Raw genomic sequence first — 27,973 nt, forward strand, 5'->3', positions numbered from 1 at the left:
CAAGCTAAAAGAGCTCCAGGAACCTTTTCCCGTTGGAAAAAATGTGGAATGTTTTTTTTATCGTTTCACAGCAAGACCTTCTTCAGCCAAAGATGCTCCTGTCTGTCCTTCCCTGGAACCCTGTCCACCAGGCTGGCTGCATTTCCAGGGCAAATGCGACTACATCTCAGAGGTTGAAGATGACTGGAGCTCCAGTCAGAGGTTCTGCTCTCAGCACAATGCTTCCCTTCTGGTGATTGACAATCATCAGGAACTGGTAAGGGAACAAAAGGGGCATCCTGGATTCACCCCATCTCACTTCTAGGGAGCTTCACCATGAACCAGTGTGTTCTTCCAGCATCTTAAGCTGAATGGTTTGAACACTGATGTGAAGACCGAGAGGAGTCAGGGCTTGCAGAAAGCTGCATGCCTCCTCTCCTTGCAAATCTCAAACATCAGGTTTGCAGTTGGTGTTTTATAAAGTCCCAGAGGCTTATCTGAGCTGAGTTTGGCACTGGCCACAGTTATAAATACTCATATTGAAGGCATCTGTCAAGGTGAACACTGTTGCATGGGAAGGTGGTTGGAACTAGATGGGCTTTGAGGTCCCTTCCAACTCAAATCATTCTATGAATTCATGACATTTAAAATACTGAAATAATAATTGGGCAGGGGAGGAGCTCCCATGTGCCAATCTGAAATTCAGGGAACACCTGCATGTACCAGCCTATTTAGACCCAGCTGCATACTAGAGATTATTAAACATACAGACAGACACAGCCCATTGGTGACAATGTTGTAGATAACAGAATGATAAGCTAGTCTTCCTCAAAAGTTGCAAGAGCAATTTGCTTATCATTTTGAGACCTCAAGGTGACAAACATGCTTTTTCTCTCTCTCTTTTAGCATTCTTTAGCCAAGCTTTTGCAAATAGGAAACTGCTGGATTGGATTGCGGAAGAGAGGTGGAAGCTTCTACTGGGAGAATGGCACTGCCTTGAATGTGAACCTGTAAGTGCTTTGTGATTTTCTGACCTACTTAAGCAACTGTGCAATTGGGGTTTACAGCACAATGTTACTTCTAGAGGGATTCTTTTTCTTCCCTGTCATTCGGAAATATGAGTTTGAAAATTCACCCTTTGCAGTTGTTACTGGTCTGACTCCATCAGCATCAATGCAGAGAATCATAGAATTGTAGGGGCTGGAAGGGACCTCGAGAGATCATCGGGTCCAACCCCCCTGCTAAAGCAGCTCCCTAGGACATATCACTCAGAGAGGCGTCCAAGTGGGTCTTGAATATCTCCAGAGAAGGAGATTCCACGACCCCCCTGGGGAGCCTGTCCCAGGGCTCTGTCACCCTCACTGTGAAAAAGTTCTTCCGCATGTTGGTGCGGAACTTCCTGTGCTCCAACTTGCAGCCATTGCCCCTTCTCCTGTCTCCACAGACCACTGAAAAAGGGCTGGCTATTTCTCCCTACTTCCCATACTTTTTCTGGGTGCCTCCCTTAGACAATTCCACACACCTCCCCCGGCCATATTAAGTGTAAATAATTTTTTTTACCTGCAAAAAAACCCTTTCCGTTTCCCGAGGGGTCTCCTCAGCACCCCAGCCGCCTCCAGAGATGCCCGCGGGAGTGACCTGTGCAGAGCGAGCTGCGGGCTTGCCGGAGGTCCCGACATTTGCTGTTGTTGGAGAATCAGGGAGAGATCTGGGGCAAGGCAAGTTCTGAAACCGTTTCCATTCGGCATCACAGGGCGATGCGCGGAGAAGGATGCGCGGAGAAATCGGGAGAAGCGCATCCCACCCACCCGACACCGCCGCCATTCCATCCTCTCCGGGTCCTGCGCGCCGGCAATTCCGGTCCCGTCATCATCTCTCCCGGATGAGCCGCCGCTCCCGAGCCTGGAGCCATGGAACGCCCGGATCGAGGGACAAGGACCTGCAAAGGTGAAGGGGCGAAAGGAGAGGGCCTGGGGGGAGACGTAGCGGGGCTGCCGTGTCCGCAGCCGGGCGGGGAGCCAGGAGACCCCGCCGGACAGAGGGGCCGAGAGCCGGCGCTCCGTCGGCGGCTGGGGCGGTCGCTGGGCGGTCCCGAGCCCTGGGCGCCATTTGCTCCGGCCGGCCGGGAATGGAGTTGGGGGTCTGGGCGTGGCGGTAGCGGCCCGGCGGTGTCCCGGGAGCCCACCCACCTCCGAACCAGCTCACCGCTGGCTTCATAGAATCAGAGAATCACAGAATTGTAGGGGTTGGAAGGGACCTCAAGAGATGATCAGGTCCGTCCCCTCTGCTAAAGCAGCTCCCTAGGACATATCACTCAGAGAGGCGTCCAGACGGGTCTTGAGTATCTCCAGAGAAGGAGACTCCACCACCCCCCTGGGCAGCCTGTCCCAGGGCTCTGTCACCCTCACTGTGAAAAAGTTCTTCCACATGTTGGTGCGGAACTTCCTGTGCTCCAACTTGCAGCCATTGCCCCTTGTCCTATCCCCACAGACCTCTGAAAAGGGGCTGGCCCTTTCCCCCTGCATCCCCTGCTTCAGATAATTATAAACTTTAATTAGGTCCCCCCTTAGTCTTCTCTTCTCAAGGCTGAAGATTCCCAGCTTACTCAGCCTATCCTCATAGGGGAGATGTTCCAGGCCCCTAATCATCTTCGTGGCCCTTCTTTGGACTCTCTCCAGGAGATCCCTGTCCTTTTTAAACCAAGGAGCCCAGAACTGGACACAATACTCCAGGTGGGGCCTGACCAGGGCAGAGTAGAGGGGGAGGATCACCTCCTTTGACCCCCAGGTCCTTCTCCACTGAAGTCTTCTCCAGCAGGTCATCCCCCAGCCTGTACTTATACAAATGGTTGTTCCTTCCCAGGTGCAAGACTTTACACTTGCTTTTGTTGAACTTCACCTGGTTTCTCCCTGCCCAGCTCTCCAGCCTGTCCAGGTCTCGCTGGATGGCAGCGCAGTGTTCCTGCGTGTCAGCCACTCCTCCCAGCTTTGTATCATTGGCATACTGGCTGAGGGTGGATGCTCTTCCCTCATCAAGGTTGTCAATGAAGATATTAAACAGAATTGGACCCAACACCAAGCCCTGGGGAACACCGCTAGTCACAGGTGTCCAGTCAGATTTTGCTCCTCGAATCACAACCCTCTGGGCTCGGTCCAACAGCCAATTCTCAACCCACCTCACCGTCCACTCATCTATCCCATGCTTTCTCAGCTTTGCTATCAGGGTGTCATGGGAGACAGTATCAAGGGCCCTGCTGAAGTCAAGGTAGATGACATCCACTGCTCTCCCTCCATCTACCCAGCCTGTTATGAGATCATAGAAGGCTATGAGATTGGTCAGGCACGATTTCCCCTTGGTGAATCCATACTGACTACTCCTCATGACCTTCTTCTCTTCCAATTGCTTAGAGATGGCATCCAGAACAAGCTGTTCCATTACCTTCCCTGGGACAGAGGTGAGGCTGACTGGTCTATAGTTACTAGGTTCCTCTTTCTTGCCCTTTTTAAAGACTGGAGTGACATTGGCTATCCTCCAGTCTTCAGGCACTTCTCCTGTCCTCCAAGACCTGTTGAAGACGATAGAGAGCGGCTCAGCAATCACCTCCGCCAGCTCCCTCAGCAAACGTGGATGAAACCCATCAGGGCCCATGGATTTGTGTGCATTAATCCCTTTGAGCCGCTCCTGGACCTCCCCTACCTCAGCCACAGGGAAATTCTTCGTTTCCCCAACACTCCAACTTTCATACAGGATCTGTGGGTCCTGAGGGGCCTTTGAAGTGAAGACCGAAGCAAAGGCAGCATTCAGTATCTCCACCTTCTCAGCATCCCCTGTTACCAGGACACCCTCCTCATTCAGCAAGGGTCCTACATTATCCCTGGTCATCCTCTTACTATTCACGTATCTAAAGAAACCCTTTTTATTATCCTTTATGTCCCTTGCCAGCTTCGTTTCCAAGAGGGCTTTAGCCTTCCTAGTTGCATCCCTTCAGGCCCTGACCACATTCCTGTATTCTCCCCAGGTGCTCAGACCCTTTTTTCATAATTCATAGATCTTCTGCTTCTCTTTGAGTTTACTCAATAGCTCTGTGTTCATCCATGCAGGTCTTCTGCCTCTCTTTCCTGATTTCTTGCTCAAAGGGATGCATGGTTCCTGTGCTTGGAAGAAGCACTGTTTGAATAACAGCCAGCTCTCACAGGCTCCCATTCCTTCAAACAGCGTAGCCCATGGGATAGCCCCTATTAAGTAGCGGAGGAGATCAAAGTTAGCTCTTCCAAAATTCAGGGTAGCTATCCTACTTTTTGGCTTGCTGCTTCCACCCAGGATCTTGAATTCAACCATTTCATGGTCGCTTTGTCCTAAGCTGCCCCCAACCTTCACTTCCCTAACGAGCCCGTCCTTGTTGGTAAAAACAAGGTCCAGCACCCGCCCTCCCCGTGTAGGCTCCTGCACCATCTGTAGCAGGAAATTGTCTTCAACACACCGCAGAATTTGTCTGGACTGCATACGACTGGCCGTGCTGCTTGCCCAGCAAATATCTGGATAGTTGAAGTCCCCCATAAGGATCAGTGCCCTGGATCTGGAGGCTGTTTCCAACTGCTTATAGAATGCACTATCATCCTGCCCCTCTCGATCAGGGGGCCTATAGCACACTCCCACAACAATGTCACACGTAGCAGTTTGCCCCTTTGTTTTAACCCACAAGCACTCAACAGATTGTTCATCCTTTCCCAGGTGGAGCTCAATACATTCCAGCTGCTCTCTCACATAAAGAGCAACTCCTCCACCTCTCCTCCCTAGCCCATCTTTCCTAAAAAGCACGTAGCCATCCATGACAGCGTGCCAGTCGTCCAGGCTGTCCCACCACGTCTCTGTGATTGCAATGAGATCCTGGCCCTGCGACCACACAAAGATCTCTAATTCTTCTTGTTTGTTGCCCATGCTACGTGCATTTGTGTGAAGGCATTTTAGTGGGGCAGCAGATGTAGGTACCCTCAACAGTCCACAGTGAGATTTCTGACAGGGGACTGTCAAAAGTGGCTCCACTGAGGAGTAATCAGGGCAATCCACAGAATTTTCACTACTGCCACGTGGAAAAACGTCCCCAAGTCCACCACTGCGCTTTTGGTATTTACCTTTTTCCACCATCAGCTCCCGCTGTGACTCCTGAAGTACTTGCCTAACCCTAGCAGCCTTCGTGGTATCCCCTTCCCCCTTCCTAACTGGTTTAAAGCCTGATCGATGAGCCCTGCCATCTCCTGGGCAAGGATCCGCTTTCCTTTATGGGACAGGTGAGCCCCCTCAGCAGTCATCATGCCAGGAGCAGAGTACATCATCCCCTGATCAAAAAACCCGAAGTTCTTCTGCCATCACCAGCCTGTCAGCCACACATTCAACTCGTGGGTTCTCTTGTCCTGCTCTGAGCCCCTCCTCCCACAAGTGGGGATAGAAGAGAATATTATTTGGGCTCCTCCCCCCTCAACTAAGCACCCCACGTCCAGGAATTCCCTTTTGACAGCTTGCAGGCTGCACTTTGTGATCGCGTCCCTGCCTGCTGGAACTATCAGTAATGGAAAATAGTCAGTGGATCTTACCAGCCCTGGTAGCCTTCTGGTGATGTCCCTTATCTGGGCTCCAGGGAGGCAACACACCTCCCTGCGTGTAGGATCTGGTCTACATATAGGCCCTTCTGTCCCTCTAAGAAGGGAATCCCCTACTACAAGTACCTTTCTCTCTTGCCTAACAGAGGCGGTCTCAAGGCGTGCGGATGGTCACCTCACTCTAGGCTTCCGCTTTCTCTGAGGCACAGAGGCTCCATTCACCTCCTCATATAACTTCTCCTCAACTACCAGGGCCCCGAACCTGTTGCTTAGGGAAACCTGGGAGAGTGGGGAAGGTAGGCAGGGGGAGTGCCTACAACGATGAGTTGGGACTGTCTTCCAGGCACCCTTGGGGTTTGGGTCCCTCCCATTTACCTGGCTAGGGCAGAGAGAGGAGACCATCTTCATGTGCAAGGTGTCTTCCAGACTCTGGAAGGCAGGTGCGAAGCGAAGGTGGCTCTGGAAAGCTGTCACTGTGGGACAAAGCTGGACATTGCTCAGGAGCAGTTCTGGGCTCTGGAGTTGGTGGGTTGTCTTCTCTTACCCGTGCCACGTTTGGGCATCAGGTCAACCTCGGCCTCGGTGCCTTCACCCTCGTTTGTTCCATGCTCATTCCTTTTTCCATCCCGCTGGAGCACAGGGAGCTACCTGGCTATTGGGTGAAGTTCTGAATGATGTAAGTAAATTTGAGAGCAAGTCAGAGTTCTTGGTCGCTACAGAGTGTTGTGATGCCAAGCTGCATGTCACACACTTCCTAGTCTTCTTCAGCTCTGTTGCTGGCCTGCTCTCCCCCAGAGAGTGACTTTTTTGGGGAGGGAACAGCTTCCCAAGTCCTGGACCCTGTCAGCTGGCTGTTTGTGTTTTGAGTTTTATTTTAATTCATCAGGTGGGTTTTTTTTCAGGTCTGTGCTCAAATATCTGGCTTTGGCGAGCTGTTGCTGGAGTCGTTACTGCTGTTAGCATTTTGATGCTGTGTATTCTGCTTGGTAAGTGTTTAAATCTTTTAGAGAGAAAATGCAGTTGGTCTTAGAAATAACTGGAGTTTTAGGTTGTCAGAAGTCCCTGAGAAGTTTCATTCGGAACTTCCTTTACCTCTAGGTTGAACAGAAGTCTCATGAGATGCCAGGGTTGTTGACAAGTACTGGAGCAGTGACTCCACTAGTTAGTGGGATTCGAGGGGGCTCAGTTTAGTCTTGGCATTCAAGTTTATAACTGCATGGTTGGTCTTAATCCAAGGTCAAGAAAACAAATAGCAAATGGAAGATTTTTCTTTGCAACCCATCTGTTGTCCTTCCAAAAATGTCAGTATAATAAAGCAAGCTATTAATTCAGCTGCAAGGGAGCAGTGCTTGCAGAAACTATACTCCCCAGAAACATTGCAGCTGTACAAGAGTCCTTGGAGGATACGTTATCATCACCCTCTCAGCTCCTTCTACCAACCCCCCCGTTCACCACTGTAAAGGTGTGTCAGCAGCCACAAGCGTGCAGCAGCCAGAGTGTGTAAGGAGTTTACAATAGTTATTTCTGCTGTGCAGCAGTAATAATGCCATGGTTAGACTGTGATGACTTTAGATGATTCAGTCAGAAGGCAAGCTAAAAGAGCTCCAGGAACCTTTTCCCGTTGGAAAAAATATGTGGAATGTTTTTTTTATCATTTCACAGCAAGACCTTCTTCAGCCAAACATGTTCCTGTTTGTCCTTCCCTGGAACCCTGTCCATCAGGTTGGCTGCATTTCCAGGGCAAATGCTACTACATCTCAGAGGTTGAAGATGACTGGAGCTCCAGTCAGAGGTTCTGCTCTCAGCACAATGCTTCCCTTCTGGTGATTGAAAATCATCAGGAACTGGTAAGGGAACAAAAGGGGCATCCTGGATTCACCCCATCTCACTTCTAGGGAGCTTCTCCATGAACCAGTGTGTTCTTCCAGCATCTTAAACTGAATGGTTTGAACGCTGATGTGAAGACTGAGAGGAGTCAGGGCTTGCAGAAAGCTGCATGCCTCCTCTCCTTGCAAATCTCAAACCTCAGGTTTTGCAGTTGGTGTTTTAAGAAGTCCCAGAGGCTTATCTGAGCTGAGTTTGGCACTGGCCACAGTTATAAATATTCATATTGAAGGCATCTGTCAAGGTGAACACTGTTGCATGGGAAGGTGGTTGGAACTAGATGGGCCTTGAGGTCCCTTCCAACTCAAACCATTCTATGAATTCATGACATTTAAAATTCTGAAATAATAATTGGGCAGGGGAGGAGCTCCCATATGCCAGTCTGAAATTCAGGAAACACCTGCATGTACCAGCCTATGTAGACCCAGCTGCATACTAGAGATTATTAAACATACAGACACACAGCCCATTGGTGACAATGTTGTAGATAACAGAATGATAAGCTAGTCTTCCTCAAAAGTCACAAGAGGAATTTGCTTATCATTTTGAGACCTCACATTGACAAACATGCTTTTTTTCTCTCTCTTTTAGCATTCTTTAGCCAAGCTTTTTCAAATAGGAAACTGCTGGATTGGATTGCAGAAGAGAGGTGGAAGCTTCTACTGGGAGAATGGCACTGCCTTGAATGTGAACCTGTAAGTGCCTTGTGATTTTCTGACCTACTTAAGCAACTGTGCAATTGGGGTTTACAGCACAATATTACTTCTAGAAGGATTCTTTTTCTTCCCTGTCATTTGGAAATATGAGTTTTAAAATTCACCCTTTGCAGTTGTTACTGGTCTGACTCCATCAGCATCAATGTAGAGAAGGCCCTGACTGAAGAAGAATTTTTGGTAGCTCAGCTCATGAACATAATAATGCTGATATATCATGTATTTACCTTAATTTATATATATTGTTCATGACATGGTATAGACGTTACAGTCGCTTTTCAGATCTTCAGGATTCTCAGTTTCCAGTGTGATTCTTTGTGCTCTCCTGTCTGAAGTACCCAATATCTACCAGCAGTGCATATATTTTTATAGGGATGAAACAGAATGAAGTGACAGGTAGGGGGGATTAATTCAGGGGGGTTAAGCAGCTTGATAAGAAAAATCATACCTGCTTTAGTGAGTTTGTCATGACCTGCAGCCAACCCAGATTTCACCCCTATTTAACTTAGAAAATGTGTGGGCTATAGCAGCTCTGCATCAGGCCCATTAAACAGCAGTTCCCATTGCCTTGCTTTCCAGAGCATTTATCACCCTGGTAATTCTAGGCAGGATATACCATGACCTGTCTCTTGTCTCTCCTCCTGGTTTTGTAGGATGTCTGGTATGGACCGTTCATAGTGACAGAGATTGGTGTAACACTCATGAGCTCAACAGGCTTTTCTAACACCATTGATCACTCCCTTGCTCTTAGCAGCTGCAACTGCCGTATCTGAAGGGGCCAAAGTTTTGCTGGAAACTGCTCCAGCAAAAGCTTTGTTTTACAGCAAGCTAAAATACTTGGGCCACTAGTAGAAATTGTTCAGTAATCCCTGTTTTCTTCCTGTATTTTGTCAGGTTCCCGATACAGGGTCTCTCCGACTGTGCCTATGTTGGTGCCTTCGCTGTGTCTACATCAGCGTGCTCTGACCACAGGCGTTGGATCTGTATCCGCCTTCCCTGAAGGGATGACTTGGATCTTAATTTGATAGGGGCAGCTGAGACGTGTCCATTATAAAGCCCCTTTGGACAGATGTCCTATCTCTGGAGGTCTCTTAGGAGAGAGGGCTATGTTCAGGGTTGGGTGTTTGTATCCCATGGAAGCAGTGTTTTTTTCTGTGTAAAACCCCTCCTGCTGCTGGAAAGAGAGTGTGGTATTCACTGATCAGGGAAGGTCATGTTTACAGCTGACAGGTGTGGCAGGCAGGGACATGAGAGCTGCCACCATTTGCTGCCCCTCTGCTGAAGCTTCCCAAGGCCGGTAAGCGCAGCCCCTCAGCTTCTCCATCCCCAGGTGAGTGTGAGGCGCCCACAGGAGCTTCTGAGAGTTGTGCTGTGTGGCAGAATTCTCCAGCAGATGGGGTACAACAGGGAGCTGGGGATAGTCATAGGCAGGTGCCAGTGATACCAGCTTCACACTCTTGTACTTCCACAGCCGATTGCACTAAGCTTATCCCTGCTTTGCACTGATGTATATGAGGTCAGAACCTGTCTTCTCTGTCTCAAATGTTGTGCAGGTTGGTATGATGTCTAATTTTGGATGTTCCCTCGGGAATTCTGAACCAAAAAGTTAACCAAGAACTGCCTTGAATAAATTCCTCTTGTGTAAAGCTACAGGTTTTGGTTTGTGTTTGTTTAGGCTGAACTAAGCTCTTTTCTGTTTACCAGAGGCCTTCCTCATGTTGGCAGTTTTCAGGGATGGGATACTTCTTATGGTTAAAAGACAAGGTTTGACTTGAGGTCCAAGTCTTTCAGGCTGAACAAGCAACTGGCTTGCTGGTCAGTGATATTGGCACACAGACACTGCTTCAGCATGGTTTTCTGGAATACATATTCAGTCTCAGGTGCTGAAGACATACTGTACACGTACATGTAACGTTTGAAAGGGATGGAGATATTGCAGAGTGACTGCTAAAGCAGCAGTGACATGCTCATCCAAGCCTGTGTGAAATAAACAAGCACTGCAAGAAGTGATTCATACCCTTCTAAATGGAGATGGGAAGGCCTGAAGATTGGGTCATGCATGTTCCCTTGGGGTTGAGCAGAATTGTCGTTTCTCTCATACTTACATTGGTAAGTTGCTTAAGAACTTGTGAAACAGATCCCTCCCTTCTTGCAAAGATGCCAGTTTCAGCTGTTTTCCAACCATGCTTGGAAAACCTAACAAATAGAGGACACTTCAGACAGAGCTGAGTCTCAAAGCCAGCATCATTCAAATCAAGACTTTGGTCTCAGTGTCTGTTCACATATTGTGGGACATCAAGTTTCCAGTATTTTTTTTTCCTGATTTGAATTTTTCCTCTTGAAGATTATAGATCCTCTTCTGTTGGAGGAAGGAGGAGTCTCTCCAACAGGCACGTGTTCCACAGCATCTGTCAGTAGCAGGTAGAGCACTATTGTGTCATTAGAAAGAGTTGGGCTGCAAAGGGACTGTATGAATCCAGAGTGAGTGAAAGAAATTCCACTTCGGCCAGTTACAGAGAGATGAACAGGGAGCAGGATCCACTGTAAAAATCACTGGCACTTCCCAAACCCACCAGTTGTGCATGTTACAGAGGCTCACTGAATTGAATTTATTTTCTTCTGAATCAAAGTTGATGTGCTGAAAGAGGAAAGAATCACAGAGTCACAAGGTTAGAAGAGGCCTTTAAGGTCATCGATTCCACCTGTTCCTGTGCTATGCTAAACCATATCCCAAAGTACCTGATCTGCCTTTTTTTTAAACACATCCAGGGATGGTGACTCAACCCTCTCCCTGGGCAGCCTGTTCCAGGGCCTGACAGCTGTTTCAGACCTAAACCACCACAATGCCCTCATGGGCAGGGGTCCTTCTTCTAATCCACAAGTACAAGTGCTGTGGGGTGAACCCCTTTTAGAACAATCTCAAAGGATTGGAATGTCTGCTCTGATCAAGACCATGGAGATGGCTGCCCCTTCTCAGCACTATGGCACTGTAAGGCAGGGGCCAAAAGGGCCGTTCCTGCCATTTGTGGAGAAAGTAACTGTGCTTGAAATGCAAGTTGAGGACAACAGTCTACAATACATCCTGTGTAAACAATTGGCAAAAGACAATGGTAATGGTGACTGCCCTAAGGTAATGGAAGCTTTGCCTGGGGATCCCTCTGTAGAGGAAACGGTGGCTGCCTGTTCGAAGATCAGCGCTGTGGAGCATAAAATGGCCGCTCACACTGCATGTGCTAAAACCACTCAGGTTTGTGCTTCCCAAACCACAAAACCCAGCAGAATAGATTCATTTGATTGCACAGGTATGTCTTGTTCTTATGAATATTCATCTAGTAAACATTCATGGAAACGATCATTGCTTTGTTTCCCTCAGGCCCCTGGAATGACAAGAAACAGCAATAGAACAAGTTTTGTTTCCTTTTTTGTGATTGGCCAAATTGCAGCTGTTAGTCAATGCTTAGTAACTGTTCAGAGTTATTGGTAGTTATTGGAAATGTTATTTCAAGATTGTTAATTGCTTGAATTGTAGTTATTAGATATTGCTAGCTATTGTAAGCATGCTATTTCCTTTCCTTCTTCCTTTACCTACCTCTACCCTCCATGCAGCATGGAGGTTGCCCCCAGGAGTGTTTTAATATGTGGAGACTGGGCATAGCCAGGCCTCCCATCTGCTGTAGTAAGGGGGTCCGTGTGCCATTGGTCACTTGTCACTGCTTATGCCAAATCTTAGCATGATTATTAATCATACCCATTGGCACGGCCAAAGGCGTCTCCAGTGGGTGAGCAATGTGATGATCAGGCCTGGGGGCTGGTGGCCCTGCCTCTGGCAGGGGGGGTTGGAACCTTATGGTCCTTTCCAACCCAGACCATTCTATGACTCTATAATATTTCTTTATGGAATAGAGGGGAGATAACTGTTGCCAGCTTGTTTTTTTCTTTGAGCTGCTGCTGCAAAGGCTTTGACTCAATTCAGTAAGGTAGCCCGTTGGTTGGCAAAGCAAACAAATGCAACAGCAAAGGTATTAAGTGCCTCAGCTACAGCTGTGGATTCTGTAAGAAATGCTGCCTTACAGAATTGTGCAGCAATTGATTTTTGTATTCCTGGCTGGTGGGCATGGATGTCAGGATTTTGATGGTCTGTGCTGCATGAGTCTGATCCCTCGAGTCGATTCACACGAGCAGTCAAAAATTAGTAGACTAAACCCAAAAGATACAAGAAGAAAACAGATGCTGTGGTTGTCTTGGTCCTACTGCCCTGTTTGTTGAGTTTTCTGCAACGAGCCCTGCAGAAATCTCTACAGGCAGCCTTTGTGACACAAGTACAACAAGGGGGAATGGTTGGGGAAGGCAGCGGGTCTGCCAGCAACCTGACTCTAATAAGGGATTTGCCTTGACAATATCCCGGGTTTCCCTTGAGATAGAAAAGTCACTCATGCTGAAAGCTTTGTTAACAAGTTGGCTGAACACAGTGAGCATGAAGACAAGGTGTGCAGACCATACTGAGCCAAGAAGGAGGTAAAAAGACCAACTAATGGAAAAAGTGGAAAACAACCCTTTAGCCTGTAGCATTTGTATGGGATGCTTGTTGATACTATAAAAATGCCTGTGCTGTTGCAATAAAGCAAGCAAGCATCCTGAAGCGTTTTCATCATCAACTGATGTGTCGTGTCTGTCTCTACAATAACACTGGAGAGATGGATTTGATGGATTGACCACTCAGTGGATAGGGAACTGGCTGGATGGTCACACTCAAAGAGTTACAGTCAATGGCTCAATGTCCAAATGGAGACAGGTGACAAGTGGTGTTCCTCAGGAATCGGTACTGGGACCAGCACTGTTCAACATCCTTATCGGTGACATGGACAGTGGGATCAAGTGCACCCTCAGCTGTTTGCCCAGGACACCAGCTGTGTGGTGAGATTGACACCCTAGAGGGAAGGGATGCCATCCAGAGAGACCTGGACAGGCTTGAGAGGTGGGCCCATGCCAACCTCATGAAGTTCAGCAAGGCCAAGTGCAAGGTCCTGCACTGGGGCCAGCACAATCCCAAGAACTAATACAGGCTGGACAGGGAATGGCTTGAGAACAGCCTCAGGAGGAGAAGGATTTTGGGGGTGCTGATTAATGCTCAACATGAGTCAGCAGTGTGTACTAGCAGCTCAGGAGGCCAAATGTGTCTTGGGCTGCATCAAGAACATTGGGGCCAGCAACTGTGGAGTTGATCCTGCAACTCTGCTCTCGTGAGACCCCATGAGACCACCCTACATGACCTGTAACACCAGTGCCATTTGCTAGAAGATGTACCCATTATCTGCCTCCTTGGTTTACACCCTCCACTAGACCGGGGTGCCCAGAGCCTCATCCAGCCTGGCCTTGAACACTGTGCCAGGGCTTGACAAGCTGCCCTGGAGAAATTGGTTTTGCATTTGAGAAGAGTTCTCAAGGAAAGTTTCCATTGTCAGGTCCTTCAGCAGTTTCAACAATGAAACTGTATTACCAGAAGCAACGTTTTTTCTTTGCCAGGGCTGGTGTGTCACTGTTTCCTCTTGGCACTGACACTTCTTAACCAATTACAACCTTCCTGTACAGTCTCTGTTCCTCCCTATATGGCTTTTCCTGGAGAAGTTTGGGTATGATTCCCTGAACAGAACCACTGCCGCAATGCCTGTCATGATGAGAGGGAAGGATGCAGCCAGCCAATATGGTTGCTAAAGCAACTTCAACTTTATTGCAAGCACACGCTTCCTTTTATGCTATTCCTGCTACGTGCTATTCTTGTCGTAGTCGAATGGCTCTTAACTAAAAGTTATACTCCACCCATCTTGCAGCCTGGGAATCATGTCTCTTTCTCAGTCCCAGCAGCAGTGAATCCTTACCACAGCTCCTGCTCCTACATCTTGTGACCATACTGTATGACACACAGAAATACACTGACCGATTGTTGACCCTTCTGTTCTCACCAAGTTGGCGTGGGGCGCGGTCTTATTAAGCTACACAGGCCACTGCTTGGACAACCACTCCATAGGCTCACGGCCTTGCTCCCACCCCCTGGGAGGTGCTGCAGCGCGGGGCCCGGCTGGTGCGTGGGAGGATGAAGCAAAAGCTGTTAGTGCAGGATAGGAGCGAGGGAAGAAGCCACATCTGCAGCCGGAGCAATCGGGGCGGCACGTTTCTTGCTGGGGTCCCATCGAGAGACGCTCCGGCCGCAGCGCCGAGAGCAGGTAGGGTGCTGCTGGGGTGCTGGCTCGGGCCGGGGTCCCGCATGCGGCCCTCGCCGGAGCCGAAGGGAAGGTCGGGCTGAAGAGCAGGACTAAAGCGGAGGGAAGCGGCTTGTGTGGAGGGAGGCGGCAGCCTCCCTGTGTGTGTGTGTAGGATAGGAGCGGGCGGAAGGCAGGCACCCTGTGTGTGGGGGGTGGCCGGGACGGGCCGGGACTGGCACTTTCTCCCCACCCCCCCCCCCAGGCCTGCTCTTGGCGGGGCTGCTCGGCGCCCCCCCCCCGCCCCCCGGCCTGTTCCTGGCGGGGCTGCTCGGCGCCCACCCCCCACCCCCCCGCCCCTGGCCTGCTCCTGGCGGGGCTGCTCGGCGCCCCCCAGCCCCCCGGCCTGCTCCTGTCGGGGCTGCTCGGCAATCCCTCCTCGCCTCCGGCCTGCTCCTGGCGGGGCTGCTCGGCGCGCCACCCCCGCCGCCGGCCTGCTCCTGGCGGGGCTGCTCGGCGCCCCCCGCCCTTCCCCGGCCTGCTCCTGGCGGGGATGCTCGGCGCTCACCCCGCCCCCCGCCCCGCCCCTGGCCTGCTCCTGGCGGGGATGCTCGGCGCTCACCCCGCCCCTGGCCTGCTCCTGGCAGGGCAGCTCAGCGCCACCCAACCCTCGCCCCGCCCCTGGCATGCTCGCGGCGGGGCTGCTCCGCGCCCGTTGTACACTGACAGCGAGCGGCCGCTGCCTGGTACCCAGCTGTTGCTCACTGCTACAGCACAGACAGCCAAGGGTGCGGGAGAGGCTTTGTCCCTCCTGTGGCCAGGAAGGGGCAGCAGAAACTTCTCCGTGGCCAGAGCCAAACTCCCAGCTCTTTCAGCACGGTGAGGCAGCGTGGCACGCTGGCTGCAGGAGCAAACACCCATTCCTGTACCACCCAGCCAGTGCCCAGGCACTCACATGCACAGAGAGTTTTGGGGATGAGCAGAGTCTTGACCTTCTTGGTAATTCCAAGCCTTTCTGCTTTCGTAGGATGGGCCAAGTGCAAGTGGAGCCTGAGTCTTGGAGATATTTAGGCACCTGATTACTGTTAGGAATGTATGGAATTAGGTATGTGCTAATTAGCATAAATAATACCAGCAATGAAACTAAAGCTCCAGAAGCCTTTTCTAAGGAGGAGTGGTTTATTTTTTCCTTGCTATTACCTAACTCATTAACATAAACTGATATTTCTGCACTGACACAAGAAACTTTATAGCTGCAAACTCTTCTCTGGGTGGCTTTTTGGTTTTAGTTCTCCTTTCAGTAACACAAATTCAAGAAAAACTGTGAGGAAAACATCAGGAATTGGAGTGAGCACAGAAGGGTCCAGTGACTATCCCTCTCCAGGCCGTGTTCAGCCTCACTTGGGAAATTGCCTGAAATTGTCACATGTAGACAAAACTGCTTTCAGCATCAGAGTTGTGAAGTGGAAAGCTCTGTCTTATGTGATGTGATGCTCCCCTCCTGCCCCATTCCTTACCTATCACATTATCCCCGTCTGCCCTGTCCCTTTCCCTCTATCACAGTCCTCTCTACCCATCACCCCCCTCTCTGGGAAAAAGTATATGTGGAACCCATGTGACACCCACCTTCTCCATTCAGTGAGCATCAGAGAAGTTGCACAAGCTCTGTATTTTCTATTTGTTTCTTCATTTCTCCATTCACCCTGCCCTCATCCCTGCAGATACAGGCAATAACTGAAGGAGCTTTGGGATTTCTACTATTTCCATTTGCTTAGGAACACCAGAGGAAGCACTCATTAAACATAGTATCTTTCTTTGTTTTCCAGCTGTAGATGCAGTCTGAAAATGACCAGAAGCTTGAGATCACCTGCATGGGAAAAGCACCTCTTGAGAACACAGAGTTCCCTAAAGTCAACCAAGATGACAGACAAGAAATGTCAGCTAGTTCATGGATGTGGAGGACAGGTAGATGCTACACAGAGCGGCTCCTCAAGTCAAAATGTAAGATTATTATTCTTCCCTTTGGTAAAGCACCTTCCTGCAGGGAATCTGAAGAACAGCTCCAAATCCAGGTGGTCCCCTGGCTTGGATTAGGCAAATCTTTGGCGTTTCCTTCTAGGCAAAGCGGTAGTCATGACAAAGAAGATAACTGTTGTGTTGGATGCAAGTGTGAGCTGTTTATATTTGATCCTGTAGTGTGAGAAGAAGCCTGTTTCCATGTGGTAGCTTATCTATATGAAATACTCTGGGGTAAGATGTAGGAAGTGAAGCCAGGCCTCGTGAGAGAAAACAGGCTGTGCCTTTGCAGCAGATCAGCTGGCACATCTGCATTAAACTCTGTGTGTGAAGGACAATTTGTGACAGACAGAAAATACAATTGACCCAAGACTGCAGCCATACCCTGAAACTCAGCCTGTAACGTTTGCATTGCATGAGAACATTCTGCAGTTCTCCAAACGTGGATGTAGCTCGATTGGAGTTAGCAATGACCTACAAGTTCTTGGCCTCCAGAGGTATTGCTGAGGGGGTCTGTAAAACATAGAGGGAGAGGATAAACTTGGGACCAGAAGGCTTAAATTTGCTCTTCAGGGATCTACATATCTCTGAAAAACTGTGAAAAACATGGATCAAAAAACCCCAAAACAATTAGTTGATAGTTGGCCACTTTACCCACCTGTCGAATTGCATAACTGCCATTTTAGGGTGCCTGACTTGACCTCAGTAGGGCTTTGTATTTACAAACTTGGAGTTTAAATGAAGGGCTATCCTGCTGCTTCATACTGAAATACAGTGTGAACCTAATTGCTCATCTATACAAAACCACTAATTATCTTCTTTTTCACAGTCTGTTTGTTAGGTCTGTTGGTTGGATTTGTGGTGTTGCTGGTCATCATTGTAGTGGGTAAGCTTTTGGAACATTTCCTATTTGAGAAGTCTTTCCTCTGACTACTGGTCTCCAGGATCACAGCAGTCAAGTGCCACAACATTAACAGGGAAACTTCATTTGCATCATATCAACACTTAATTGATTTATCAAACTCTTAAAGGTCTGATAGAAGATCAAAGCAACTTGTCATCATGAAATATCTCACCAGTTGTAGATATTGCAGCCAGTTGATTCCTTGAATTGTTTTGAGCAATATATTAACAGTATAAGGTTGGGAGGTGTGTGTGTGAAGTATAGATGATCAATTGTCAATGCCTCTAAGTCTCTAAGATTCAGGAGTGTTTTCCAAACCCTGTTTGTTTTCTCCTGATTGTAGTAATTAGGTCCCAGCCCCCAACTTTCCCGTGTCTCAGCTGAAGACAGTGTCTGAAAGGCAGGGAAGGTCAGGACCCTTGCCCTTCCTTTGGTTTGTCTTTTGGCATTTAGTATGGCATTGGCTTTCAAAAAAACCAGTCTGCATTTTAGGTTGAGCTATGTTGATGAATGCTGAGATTTTTACCTGGTAGAAATGTTGCTCTCTCTTTTTCCTTTGTAGATAAAACACTACTGAAGCCTGGGAAATCTCCACCTGTAGAGTGCCCCAGCGAGTGGATAGGTTACAAACAGAAATGCTACTTCATCTCAGAGGAGGAAAAGAACTGGCCATCTAGTCAGAGGTTCTGTGCTAAGAATGCATCCTTGCTGGCCATCTTTGAAAGCCAGGAAGAAATGGTAATGGGAAACCCAGTAACAAAACAGAACACAACTTCTTTCAGGGTGTTTTTTGTTTGTTTGTTTGCTTTTGGCACTTGAGTACTTCCTTATCCTTTACATTTTTGTAAACAAAGAGAAGTGCCTGCTTTGTCACTGAGTAGCTCCAGCAGGTGCAGCTGCCCTGTGCTGCTTTGGTGCCTGGATTTGACTTGAATGACAATGAGAAGCTCTTTGTTATGAATTTTTGCCTGGTTTTAGTTCAGTTATTTTTCTGTCTTATGGGCCCTCCTCTTCAGACCAGATCTGAATTTGTCCAACATCCAGTACAGACAAATAAATGGATGTTTTGGTTTCAAGAAGGAACCAAGCATTTAAAACTATTTCTCAGCAGTGTGGAAAATAGCTATCTACATCTGCTTGCACCTGTTTCTAGGTATGCCTTAGTGCCTCTTAGAGATGTGTGCTTTTAACTGTGGTGGGAATATACCTCTGCCTGGGATATTTTCTCATAAGCTTGTTAAAATACTTTGTATTTTAACTAATGCAGCTTGTGTTATGGTCCAGTTGTATTGAGTTGGTGAATGCTAGAGACGTGTTATCATAGGTGGTCTGGGTTGGAAGGGACCCCAAGGATCACAGAGTTCCTACCCCCCTGCCACTGGCAGGGACACCAACCTCCAGACCTGGATCTACACAAGGTTGCCCAGGGCCACATCCAAACTGGCCTTGAACACCTCCAGGGACGGGGCATCCACCACCTCTCTGGGCAGCCTGTTCCAGCATCTCACCACTCTCTCTGTAAAGAGCTTCCCTCTAATATTTAATCTAAACCTTCCCTCCTTCAGCTTTAATCCATTCCCCTTGTCCTGCAGTTGTCTACCCTTTCAAAAAGTTAGTTCCCCTCCTGTTTCTCTGCTCCCTTCAGGTACTGGAAGGCTGCAATGAGGTCCCCCCCACAGCCTTCTCTTCATGTTACTACTGCATGCTACAAAAACTGTCATAGGCTTTTACAGACCTGCTGTCTTTTGACTCTTGTCAACAAGAAACTAGCTTAATGAAGAAATTATTTTGTGTGTAGGTTGATGTTTGAGCTTTCTTCTTGCTGTGATTGTTGAGTAGAGGTCACAAGGTTACTTTTCCAGTTGTCTGGTACATAGTACTGGTGTAGCAGGTAGTGAAATGGAGGAAACAGTGAATTACACAGATTGTCACATCTGAATTTGACTTGTGCTAATGAATTTTGTACAGTGACAGAAACCTCAGCAATGGGAAGGATGCAGGGCCCAGTTTCTACTGCACGTGGGAGTCCCTTCCAGAACGCGGTCTGTCACTTGATCCCATCATCAGGCCCCTGTCTTTGCCAGTAACTCCAACCATACTTGCCAGCTTGTCCCCTCTCCACAAGCCCCTTCTGCATTGCTGCCTTGTGGGTGATCAACTCCACCAAATGTGTCAATGCCTCTTTTCCTTACTCATGCACAGTCTTCACTGGTAACTTGTGGCCTGTGATACTCAGCTGATAATCAGCGAGAGAGAAACCTGTGTTCTTTAAGCTGCTGCTTCAGAACCTTGTTCCTGCAGACTGTAACCCAACTTCTGACAGAGAACACAGGAAAGGTGCAGGTTGGCCTCCTGGGTCAGATCAGTGCTCTGTGGTATGTGTTGCCTGCTCCCCAGCACTAGACAGCGTGAGCTGCACCAGAAGAAGGCACACCAACACCTGCAGAGGTGGTATGGGGACCCTGAGACAGTTTCTTCTGAACTGAGTTGAGGTCGCTGGGGGAAGCTGGAGGAGTACAAGTGTGCTCTGTCTCCATGTCCATTAGAGTCTGTACTGACAGCAAATACTCATCTCTTTCTTTAGCCTACTGGGTCTCATGAAAGACAGATCATTGCAGGGAGCAGTGTAATACTAACCCATGGCAAATGCAGTTTCTGTTGCCTGCTGTCATTATTTGCTGTGTTTGATGCAGATTGTTGCAAACTTCTGGAGCAGTGACCTCTCTTTATCTGTACATCCACAGAGAAAAAGTTTTACACTTGAAAGCTGGAGAGGGATTTTTTAGAAGGGCATGTAGAGATAGGACAAGGGGTAATATTCTTAAACTGGAAGAGGGTAGATTTACATTGCATATCAGGAAGAAACTGGTAATGTGAGTAGTGAGTCCTTGGCACAGGTTGCCCAGAGAAGCTGTGGCTGCCCCCTCCCTGGCAGTGTTGAATGCCAGGTTGGATGGAGTTTGGGCAACCTGGTGTAGTGGAGGGTGTTGCCTGCCCATGGTAGGGGGTTGGAACTAGATGGACTTTGTGGTCCCTTCCAACTCAAACTGTTCTATGAGTTTTTGAAATTTGAAATACTTAAATAATAATTGGGAAGGGGAGGAGCTCCCATATGCCAGTCTGAAATTCAGGAAACACCTGCATGTACCAGCCTATGTAGACCCAGCTGCACACTAGAGATTGAGAAACATACAGACAGACACAGCCCATTGGTGACAATGTTGTGGATAACAGAATGATAAGTTAGTCTTCCTCAAAAGTCACAAGAGGGATTTGCTTATCGGTTTGAGACCTCAAGGTGACAAACATGCTTTTTTTCTCTCTCTTTTAGCATTCTTTAGCCAAGCTTTTGCAAATAGATGACTGCTGGATCGGATTGCGGAAGAGAGGTGGAAGCTTCTACTGGGAGAATGGCACTGCCTTGAATGTGAACCTGTAAGTGCCTTATAATTATCTGACTTACTTAAGCAACTGTGCAATTGGGGTTTACAGCACAATATTACTTCTAGAAGGATTCTTTTTCTTCCCAGCGATGTAGAAATGCAACTCTGAAAATGTACCCTTTTTATTACTGATCTGACTCCATCAGCATCAATATAGAGAAGTCCCTGACTCAAGAAGGATTTTTGGTAGCTCAGCTCATGAAGATCACAATGCTGATATATCATCTATCTACCTTAATTTATACATAGTTTTCATTACATAGTGCATGTAACACTCATGAGCTCAACAGGCTTTTCTAACACCATTGATCACTCCCTTGCTCTTAGCAGCTGCAACTGCCGTATCTGAAGGGGCCAAAGTCAACTGGAAACTGCTCCAGCAAAAGCTTTGTTTTACAGCAAGCTAAAATACTTGGGCCACTAGCAGAAATTGTTCAGTAATCCCTGTTTTCTTCCTGTATTTCTTCAGGTTCCAGATACAGAGTCACTCTGACTGTGCCTACTTGGGTGCCTCCACTGTTTCTACGTCAGCGTGCTCTTTGCCCAGGCGTTGGATCTGTATCCGCCTTCCCTAAGGCTGAAAAAGCTCACTCAGATCCCTGCTAGTCTTCTGATGAAGAAGGATCTTCCCTCCTTTCGCCACAGGGACTTGGGGATACTCGGAGGCCAGCAACACCAGCCAGCCAACTCACCTACAGAAACAGTGAAATCAGGGATCTTTGGTTTCCCCAACAGTGCCTTATGCTCTTTGCTGAAGTTTACACTGACTATACCTCCTTTCTTTCCTGTGCTGACCAGTTAATGTGGGTTTTCTGTTACACTTTTGTTGTTTAAAGTAACATACTCAGTTTGCACCATGGCCAGCCAGGAGCCACCACTCTCATCAACATTTCTGATGGCCAAAGTCATGGGAAGTTCAGTACTTATTGAAGGAATGGGCTCCTGCCTACTGACAGAGCCTTTCCTAGTCTGCAGTAGTCCAAGTAAAAGGCCACATTGAGAGTTGGGGGTATTTGTATCCCATGGAAGCAGTGGGTTTTTTTTTTTTTTTTCTGTGCAAAAGCCCTCCTGCTGCTGGAAAGAGAGTGTGGTATTTACTGATCAGGGGAAAAATTGTTTAAAGCAGACAGGTGTGGCAGACAGGGACATGAGAGCTGCTGGAATTTCTGTAGGAGCCTTCAGTTGGCTGGTTCCTGAAGGGACATCAGCAGAGGTTTCTACATTTCTCTCCCACTTGTATCATCCCACCAGCTAATGAGGACAGAGTCATAGAATCATGGAATCTTTTTAAGTTTTAAAAGACCCTGAAGATCATCAATTCCAACTGTAAATGCTCTTGCAGCCTGGTAAGAAATTCCTGTGAAAATGTCCAATATACACGTGGTGCTGAAGGTAACGGGCTGTGCCACTGACCTGCCCCTCGTGATGTGTGTAGGGACGCTGGTCCTGCATCAGGAACCAGTGATAGCAACTTGATACTCCAGTGCTTCCACAGCCAATTGCACTAATCTTATCGCTACTTTGCACTGTTGCAGATGAAGTCAGAACTCATGTTATCTGTTTCAAATGCTGTATTTGTATTTTAACTTATTTTTAATACAATAGGTATTAATTTCAATATATAGAGAACACTAAAGGGAATGTAAGGAATCTTGAGGACTTGCAATGTGGAAAGCTCTGTTACTGAGAGTCTAGGAAGGGGCTGTTTGAGATCAGATCAGGAGACAATGTAAGCCAGTTTGGGGCTCTTGTTGATTTGGATGTTCCCTCTGGGATTCTGAGCCAAAAACCAAGAACTGCCTTGAATAAATTCCTCTTGTTTAAAGCTACAGATTTTGGTTTGTGTTTGTTTAGGCTGAACTAAGCTCTTTTCTGTTTACCAGAGGCCTTCCCCATGGTGGCAGTTTTCAGCGATGGGATACTTTTTATGGTTAAAGACAAGGTCTGACTTGAGGTCAAAGGCTTTCAGGCAGAACAAGCAACTGGCTTGCTGGTCAGTGATACTGGCACACAGACACTGCTTCAGCTTGGTTTTCTGAACCAAGTATTCAGTCTCAGGTGCTGAAGACATACTGTACATGTGTGCCAGAGTTGCAGTCAAATGGAGACAGGTGACAAGTGGTGTTCCTCAGGGTTCACTACTGGGACCGGCAGGGTTCAACGTCTTTACCGGTGACAGGGACAGTGGGATCAAGAGCACCCTCAGCTGTTTGCCCAGGACACCAGCTGTGTGGTGAGGTTGACACCCTAGAGGGAAGGGATGCCATCCAGAGAGACCTGGACAGGCTTGAGAGGTGGGCCCATGCCAACCTCATGAAGTTCAGCAAGGCCAAGTGGAAGGTCCTGCACTGGGGCCGGCACAATCCCAAGAACTAATACAGGCTGGACAGGGAATGGCTTGAGAACAGCCTCAGGAGGAGAAAGCTTTGGAGTGCAGCTTAATGACATGCTCAACATGAGTCAGCAGTGTACACTAGCACCTCAGAAGGCCAACCATGTCCTGGGCTGCATCAAGAACAGTGGGGCCAGCAACTGTGGAGTTGATCCTGCCACTCTGCTCTCGTGAGACCCCATGAGACCCGCCCCCTACATGACCTGTAACACCAGTGCCATTTGCTAGAAGATGTACCCATTATCTGCCTTCTTGGTTTACACCCTCCACTAGACCAGGGTGCCCAGAGCCTCATCCAGCCTGGCCTTGAACGCTGTGCCAGGGCTTGACAAGCTGCCCTGAAGAAATTGGTTTTGCATTTGTGAAGAGTTCTCAAGGAAAGTTTCCATTGTCAGGTCCTTCAACAGTTTCAAGAATGAGACTGTATTACCAAGAAGCAACATTTTTCCTTTGCCAGAGCTGCTGTGTCAGTGTTTCCTCTTGGCACTGACACTTCTTAACCAATTACAACTTTCTTGTGCAGTTCCTCCCTGTATGGCTTTTCCTGGAGAAGTTTGGATAGGATTCTCTGAACAGCACCTCTTGCCTCTGTGGTCCTCCTCCAGCAAGGATTTCCAGTGTTCTTCTCATGGAGAAAGCCTCTGTATTTGCACAGCCAGGGGCTATTAAGATCTTATCTTGGCATTAAACAACCCAATGGTGCCAAGCGAGTGCCTGAGGGAGGAGCACCTTCTGGTAGAGGTGAAGGTTGGATCCATATGGACACAGTCTCTGTCACTGGATGTATTGATGGGAAACCTAACAAGCCAAGGGAAAAATTAGAGCAGAACTTAGGAGAGCTATTGAAGACCATGGAGAACAAAGTAGAGAATGATTTCAAGTGAGCCACTGTTCTCATTGGGAGGATCCGTATTCACGTGCATGGTGATGCTCTGATGTACCTTCTACTGAGGCTAGCAGCCCTGATCCCCACAGAGATGTACCTCATGTGATTGTACTTCACAGTCTACAATGTTTTGTGAGCACAAAAGGCACCATTCTCCAGCGTTCAGAGAGAGAGGGTCCCAGCAGGACCCATGGCAGTGGTTCTCTTCCAGTTCAGACTGGGGCCTGGCCACCTGTTCCTACCAATTTCACTGAGCCTCTGCAGACTACCCAGGATGTGGCTGCAAAGAAAGCCGATCTCTGGGATGCAGAGGGGGCAAAAGGGATGCCTTCCAGGACTCAATCCCTTGGGCCAGTGACCTTCCATGGAGGTCCTGGGCACCTCACTTAGTGTTAGGAGGCCCTGTCTACAGTGGCTGAGTGCTGAAACCCACAAGCCCAATGAGGCCAGCTAATTCAAGCAACTAAAGATGTCTAACTTTGGTACTTCTTAATAAGGCAAATGTTACCCATCTCTTATAGCGGGGTGGTACAGAAATGAGTTACTCCAGGTGTAATCTAAAAGCTGCTCTGCAACCACATGAAAAGACAGGCAATGATGCCCCTTCCCCACTTCTCTGGGGACATGACTGGTTTTATTAGCATAGCATTAGCATTTTTACAGCCATATGACAACCCTCATTTGCAAAGATATGTCAGTTTATTTCCAGTGGCATGTGTAACAGGATAACTGTTCTACTTGGAGAAAAAAAAAGCCTAGACTGTCTTGCTGCAGAGTATATTGAAAAGAAAACTCACAAGCTTGTCTCAAATGGCTCTCCATTCAACCAGAAGTACTTGTTTCCATTCCTGCACAGCCCAATCCAGAAGTCTTTTATTTGTATTCGAGACATTGGAAAGTTCTAGGCAAATCCCAGAGTAAAACGGCATATGGCTGTGAGAGGGTTTCAGTGATTATGAGTTTAGAGCTTTTTGTACAAACAGATATGAACTGCAACACAGAATGTGCAATGGTGGACTTCCCCCATGCACCCTCCAAGTGACTGATGTTTTACTGCTAGATTTGATTAGATTAGACACTAAAGGAAACCCTGGATCCATTACTAATGGCCAGTGAGGTCCCAGCTATGTAGTTGGCAGTCAGGCCGAGTGTTACTGACCCTTCCCCACCTCGTCATTAAAAACACCCACACGTCACTAAAAATACCATATCTCATCCCAAAAGGGTCAGTTAGTACAGGGGGTCACTGTGTCACCAGGAGAACGGTGTTTCGGTACAAGGACGTACGTTGAGTGGGAACACAAGAGCCTGACACAGCACAGGTTGCCTTGACTCTTACCTCACATAATTCCTTGGATATCAGTTACCTTGTGTCTCTATCAAATCCAGGTCACACACCTAAACCCGCACCCAGCTTCCCAGTTTTCACACTTCCAGTCCTGACAAGGATTGTGTGGTGGGTGAGGTCATTCTGTTTTCCTGTCTCTCATATTCCCAATCTGAAACTCAGCTGGGATTGTCTAAACCCGAACTCTGGGAGGTCTGAGGCCCCACAAGGAGTTTCCTGTTTGCAGGGTGAATAAAAGAAAGTCTTTATCGATTCATTCTTTTGTTCAAACTAAGAAATGAAGAGAATGTTACTTACTTGTCATTATGTATTTAAAATCATAGAATGGTCTGGGTTGGAAAGGACCACAAGGATCACCCCTCCTGTTTCTCTGCTCCCTTCAGGTACTGGAAGGCTGCAATGAGGTCCCCCCGCAGCCTTCTCTTCTCCAGGCTGAACAAGCCCAGCTCCTTCAGCCTCTTTTCATAGGGCAGGTGCTCCAGCCCCCTGACCATCTTCGTGGCTCCTCTGAAACCTCTCCAACAGTTCTACATCTTTCTTGTATTTGAGGCCCCAGAGCTGGACACAGCACTCCAGATGGGGCCTCACGAGGGCAGAGTGGAGAGGGACAATCACCTCCCTGTCCCTGATGGCCACCCCTCTGCTAATGGAGAAGGGGGGGCTGCAGAGATGGCTGCTGCAAGAAGGAGATAGAAGCTCTCTGTAGGCCTCAGAGACTAAACATCGTCCAATTCAAGGCCAGAGTTGCTGCTGACCAAGGCCGAGCCAATTGGCAATGGTCACAGCACCTCTGGGAATCACATTTAGGAGAGAGAAAACCTCAGGCAGACACATTTTGACACCAGAGAATGGAGTGGGAAGATGTAAGAAGCTGTGCAGACACCAAGACCAGGGAAGGAGGAGGTGGGGGGGAAGAATGAGGTGCTGCAGGTGCTGGAGAGAGAGATTCCCCTCCAGCCCATGGAGAAGACCATGGTAGAGTGGGTGTCCCCTCATAGCCCTTGGATAATGATGGGGAGCAGAGACCATCTACGGCCTGTGGAGAGGCCGACCTATGCCACAGCTGGTTTGCCAGGGGACTTGTGACTGTGGGGGGGACCAGGCTGGAGCAGTCTGGGCCCAAAGCTCAGCACCCCATGGAAGGGAGCCACGCTGCGGCAAGTGGTGAGGAGATGACTCCCCGATAGAAAGGGCTCTCACTGGAGAAGTTCGTGGAGGACTGTGTCTCCTGGGTGGGAGCACGTGGAGGTGTTAAGATCTGGAGAAGCAAAGTAGCTAGTGAGGAACTGACCAAAACCCCATTCCCCAATTTCCCTGCCCCTCCCAACACCATGTGGGGGAGGGAAGATGTGGAAGAAGGGAATAAAATGATGAATGAAGTCTGCTAAGAAGGGAGGGGTGGGGGGGAGGTGCTTTAAGACCTGGCTGCACTTCTCATTACCCAACTCTGGTTCACTGGGTGTGTAGTTGTAGTAAGTTAGTTTTCTTTATTCCCTGTAGAATCATGACACTAGTTGCTGAGTGATCCCTCTCTGTCCTTATCTCAAACCCTAAGACTCTCAACATAGATTCTCTCCCCTTTCTGGCTGAAAGGGGGAGTGATAGAGCAGCTTTGGTGGGCATTTGACCTCTAGCCAGGGCCAGACCACCTCAGTCCCTTTTGGTGTCCAACATGGGGCAACAAAAAGGACTGAGGTGGTTCAGCCCCAGGCAGTGGCTGAGCACCACATGCTGCTTGCTCATTCCCACAGGAGAGACAGACAGAGCCTCCACGGGTTGGGATAAGGACAGTTCACTGACAAAAATCACACTGAATGTAGCACAATAATGGCCAGTTACACTCACACCCAGTGCTAACACAGAGTACCTCACTGACCTGAATATTACAGAGTGCTGCCTGGCAGCAAGGATCTGCCAACTGATCCAATGCCCCAGCCACACTCAGGCTGAACTGGAGGCAACCAGCCCCTGCCCTTCCCCAGCCAGCCCCTCTTATGGGGGAGTGATGGCAGGTGGTGTGGAAAGAGCCCAGGCTGACTCAGCTCCCCTGTGCTGGCTGCTTGGGGAGGCTGACTCTGGCCTGGCCAGAACCAGGACACAAGTACAGCAAGTAAATGCACTCACTTAAGGTGATGGACATTAGGAGTGAGATCACAGGAATAGTGACTGTGCAATTCTTTCCACACACTTCCAGCTGCCCCTGAGGTGACTCCGTGCTGCAGGCGCAGGCGGAGGGCAGCCACCCGGTGTGTGGGGGGTGGCAGGTCCCCCAGGCCCCACGCGGGGCTCGTGCATGGTCACGCCCTGTTGCCCCCTCCGCACCGCTTACAATCTGCTAATACTTCTGTCAATTACTTTCTAAAGGAGTCTAACTTTGTTAATTTTCAAAATTACTTGTTAGTGAGGCCTGATGTCCCACAGGCCACTCACCCTTACTTCTGCTACCTTTCCCCTTCCTCTTTTTCTTTCATTTCATTGTCTAACACATGGAAACTTGGATATTTATGTATGATTTTTACTTCTCTGACCACTTGCATGTTATATAACAGAAACATTTGCAACTTAAAGGTAAGCAAATGCTGCCTTTCCAGCCTAACAAGTTGTCTTTGGCAAC

The 27,973-nt window shown here is 48.5% G+C and overlaps 2 protein-coding genes across 5 annotated transcripts in view; both read left to right on the top strand.

The window, feature by feature from the left end:
* LOC311205151 (C-type lectin domain family 2 member B-like) overlaps window positions 1–27,973 on the top strand; it is a 39,983-nt gene that overhangs the window by 1,862 nt on the left and 10,148 nt on the right. The window contains exons 2-9 of one of the 4 annotated variants that reach the window (XR_014618141.1): window positions 72–256; window positions 886–989; window positions 1,124–1,263; window positions 1,747–1,926; window positions 6,479–6,562; window positions 7,239–7,423; window positions 8,052–8,155; window positions 9,068–9,840. Coding sequence is in view for 3 of the 4 variants with exons in the window: in XM_084279453.1 (XP_084135579.1) it covers window positions 1,890–1,926; window positions 6,479–6,562; window positions 7,239–7,423; window positions 8,052–8,155; window positions 9,068–9,173 (516 nt within the window). In the remaining variant the exon portion in view is untranslated. Of the gene's footprint in view, window positions 1–71; window positions 257–829; window positions 990–1,123; window positions 1,264–1,732; window positions 1,927–6,478; window positions 6,563–7,238; window positions 7,424–8,051; window positions 8,156–9,067; window positions 9,841–27,973 lie in introns of those variants that run through there. The other 3 variants (XM_084279453.1, XM_084279454.1, XM_084279455.1) reach the window with 3 other exon arrangements.
* On the top strand, window positions 16,856–21,308 carry LOC311204939 (C-type lectin domain family 2 member L-like; the record flags this gene model as incomplete). The annotated part of the gene is made up of 4 exons (XM_084279206.1): window positions 16,856–16,883; window positions 17,853–18,028; window positions 20,622–20,725; window positions 21,203–21,308. 4 exons carry the CDS (start codon window positions 16,856–16,858, stop codon window positions 21,306–21,308), a joined length of 414 nt encoding a protein of 137 aa, XP_084135332.1.

The sequence above is a fragment of the Gallinula chloropus genome, assembly GCF_964237585.1.
Source record: "Gallinula chloropus genome assembly, chromosome: 1".
Lineage (NCBI taxonomy): Eukaryota > Metazoa > Chordata > Aves > Gruiformes > Rallidae > Gallinula > Gallinula chloropus.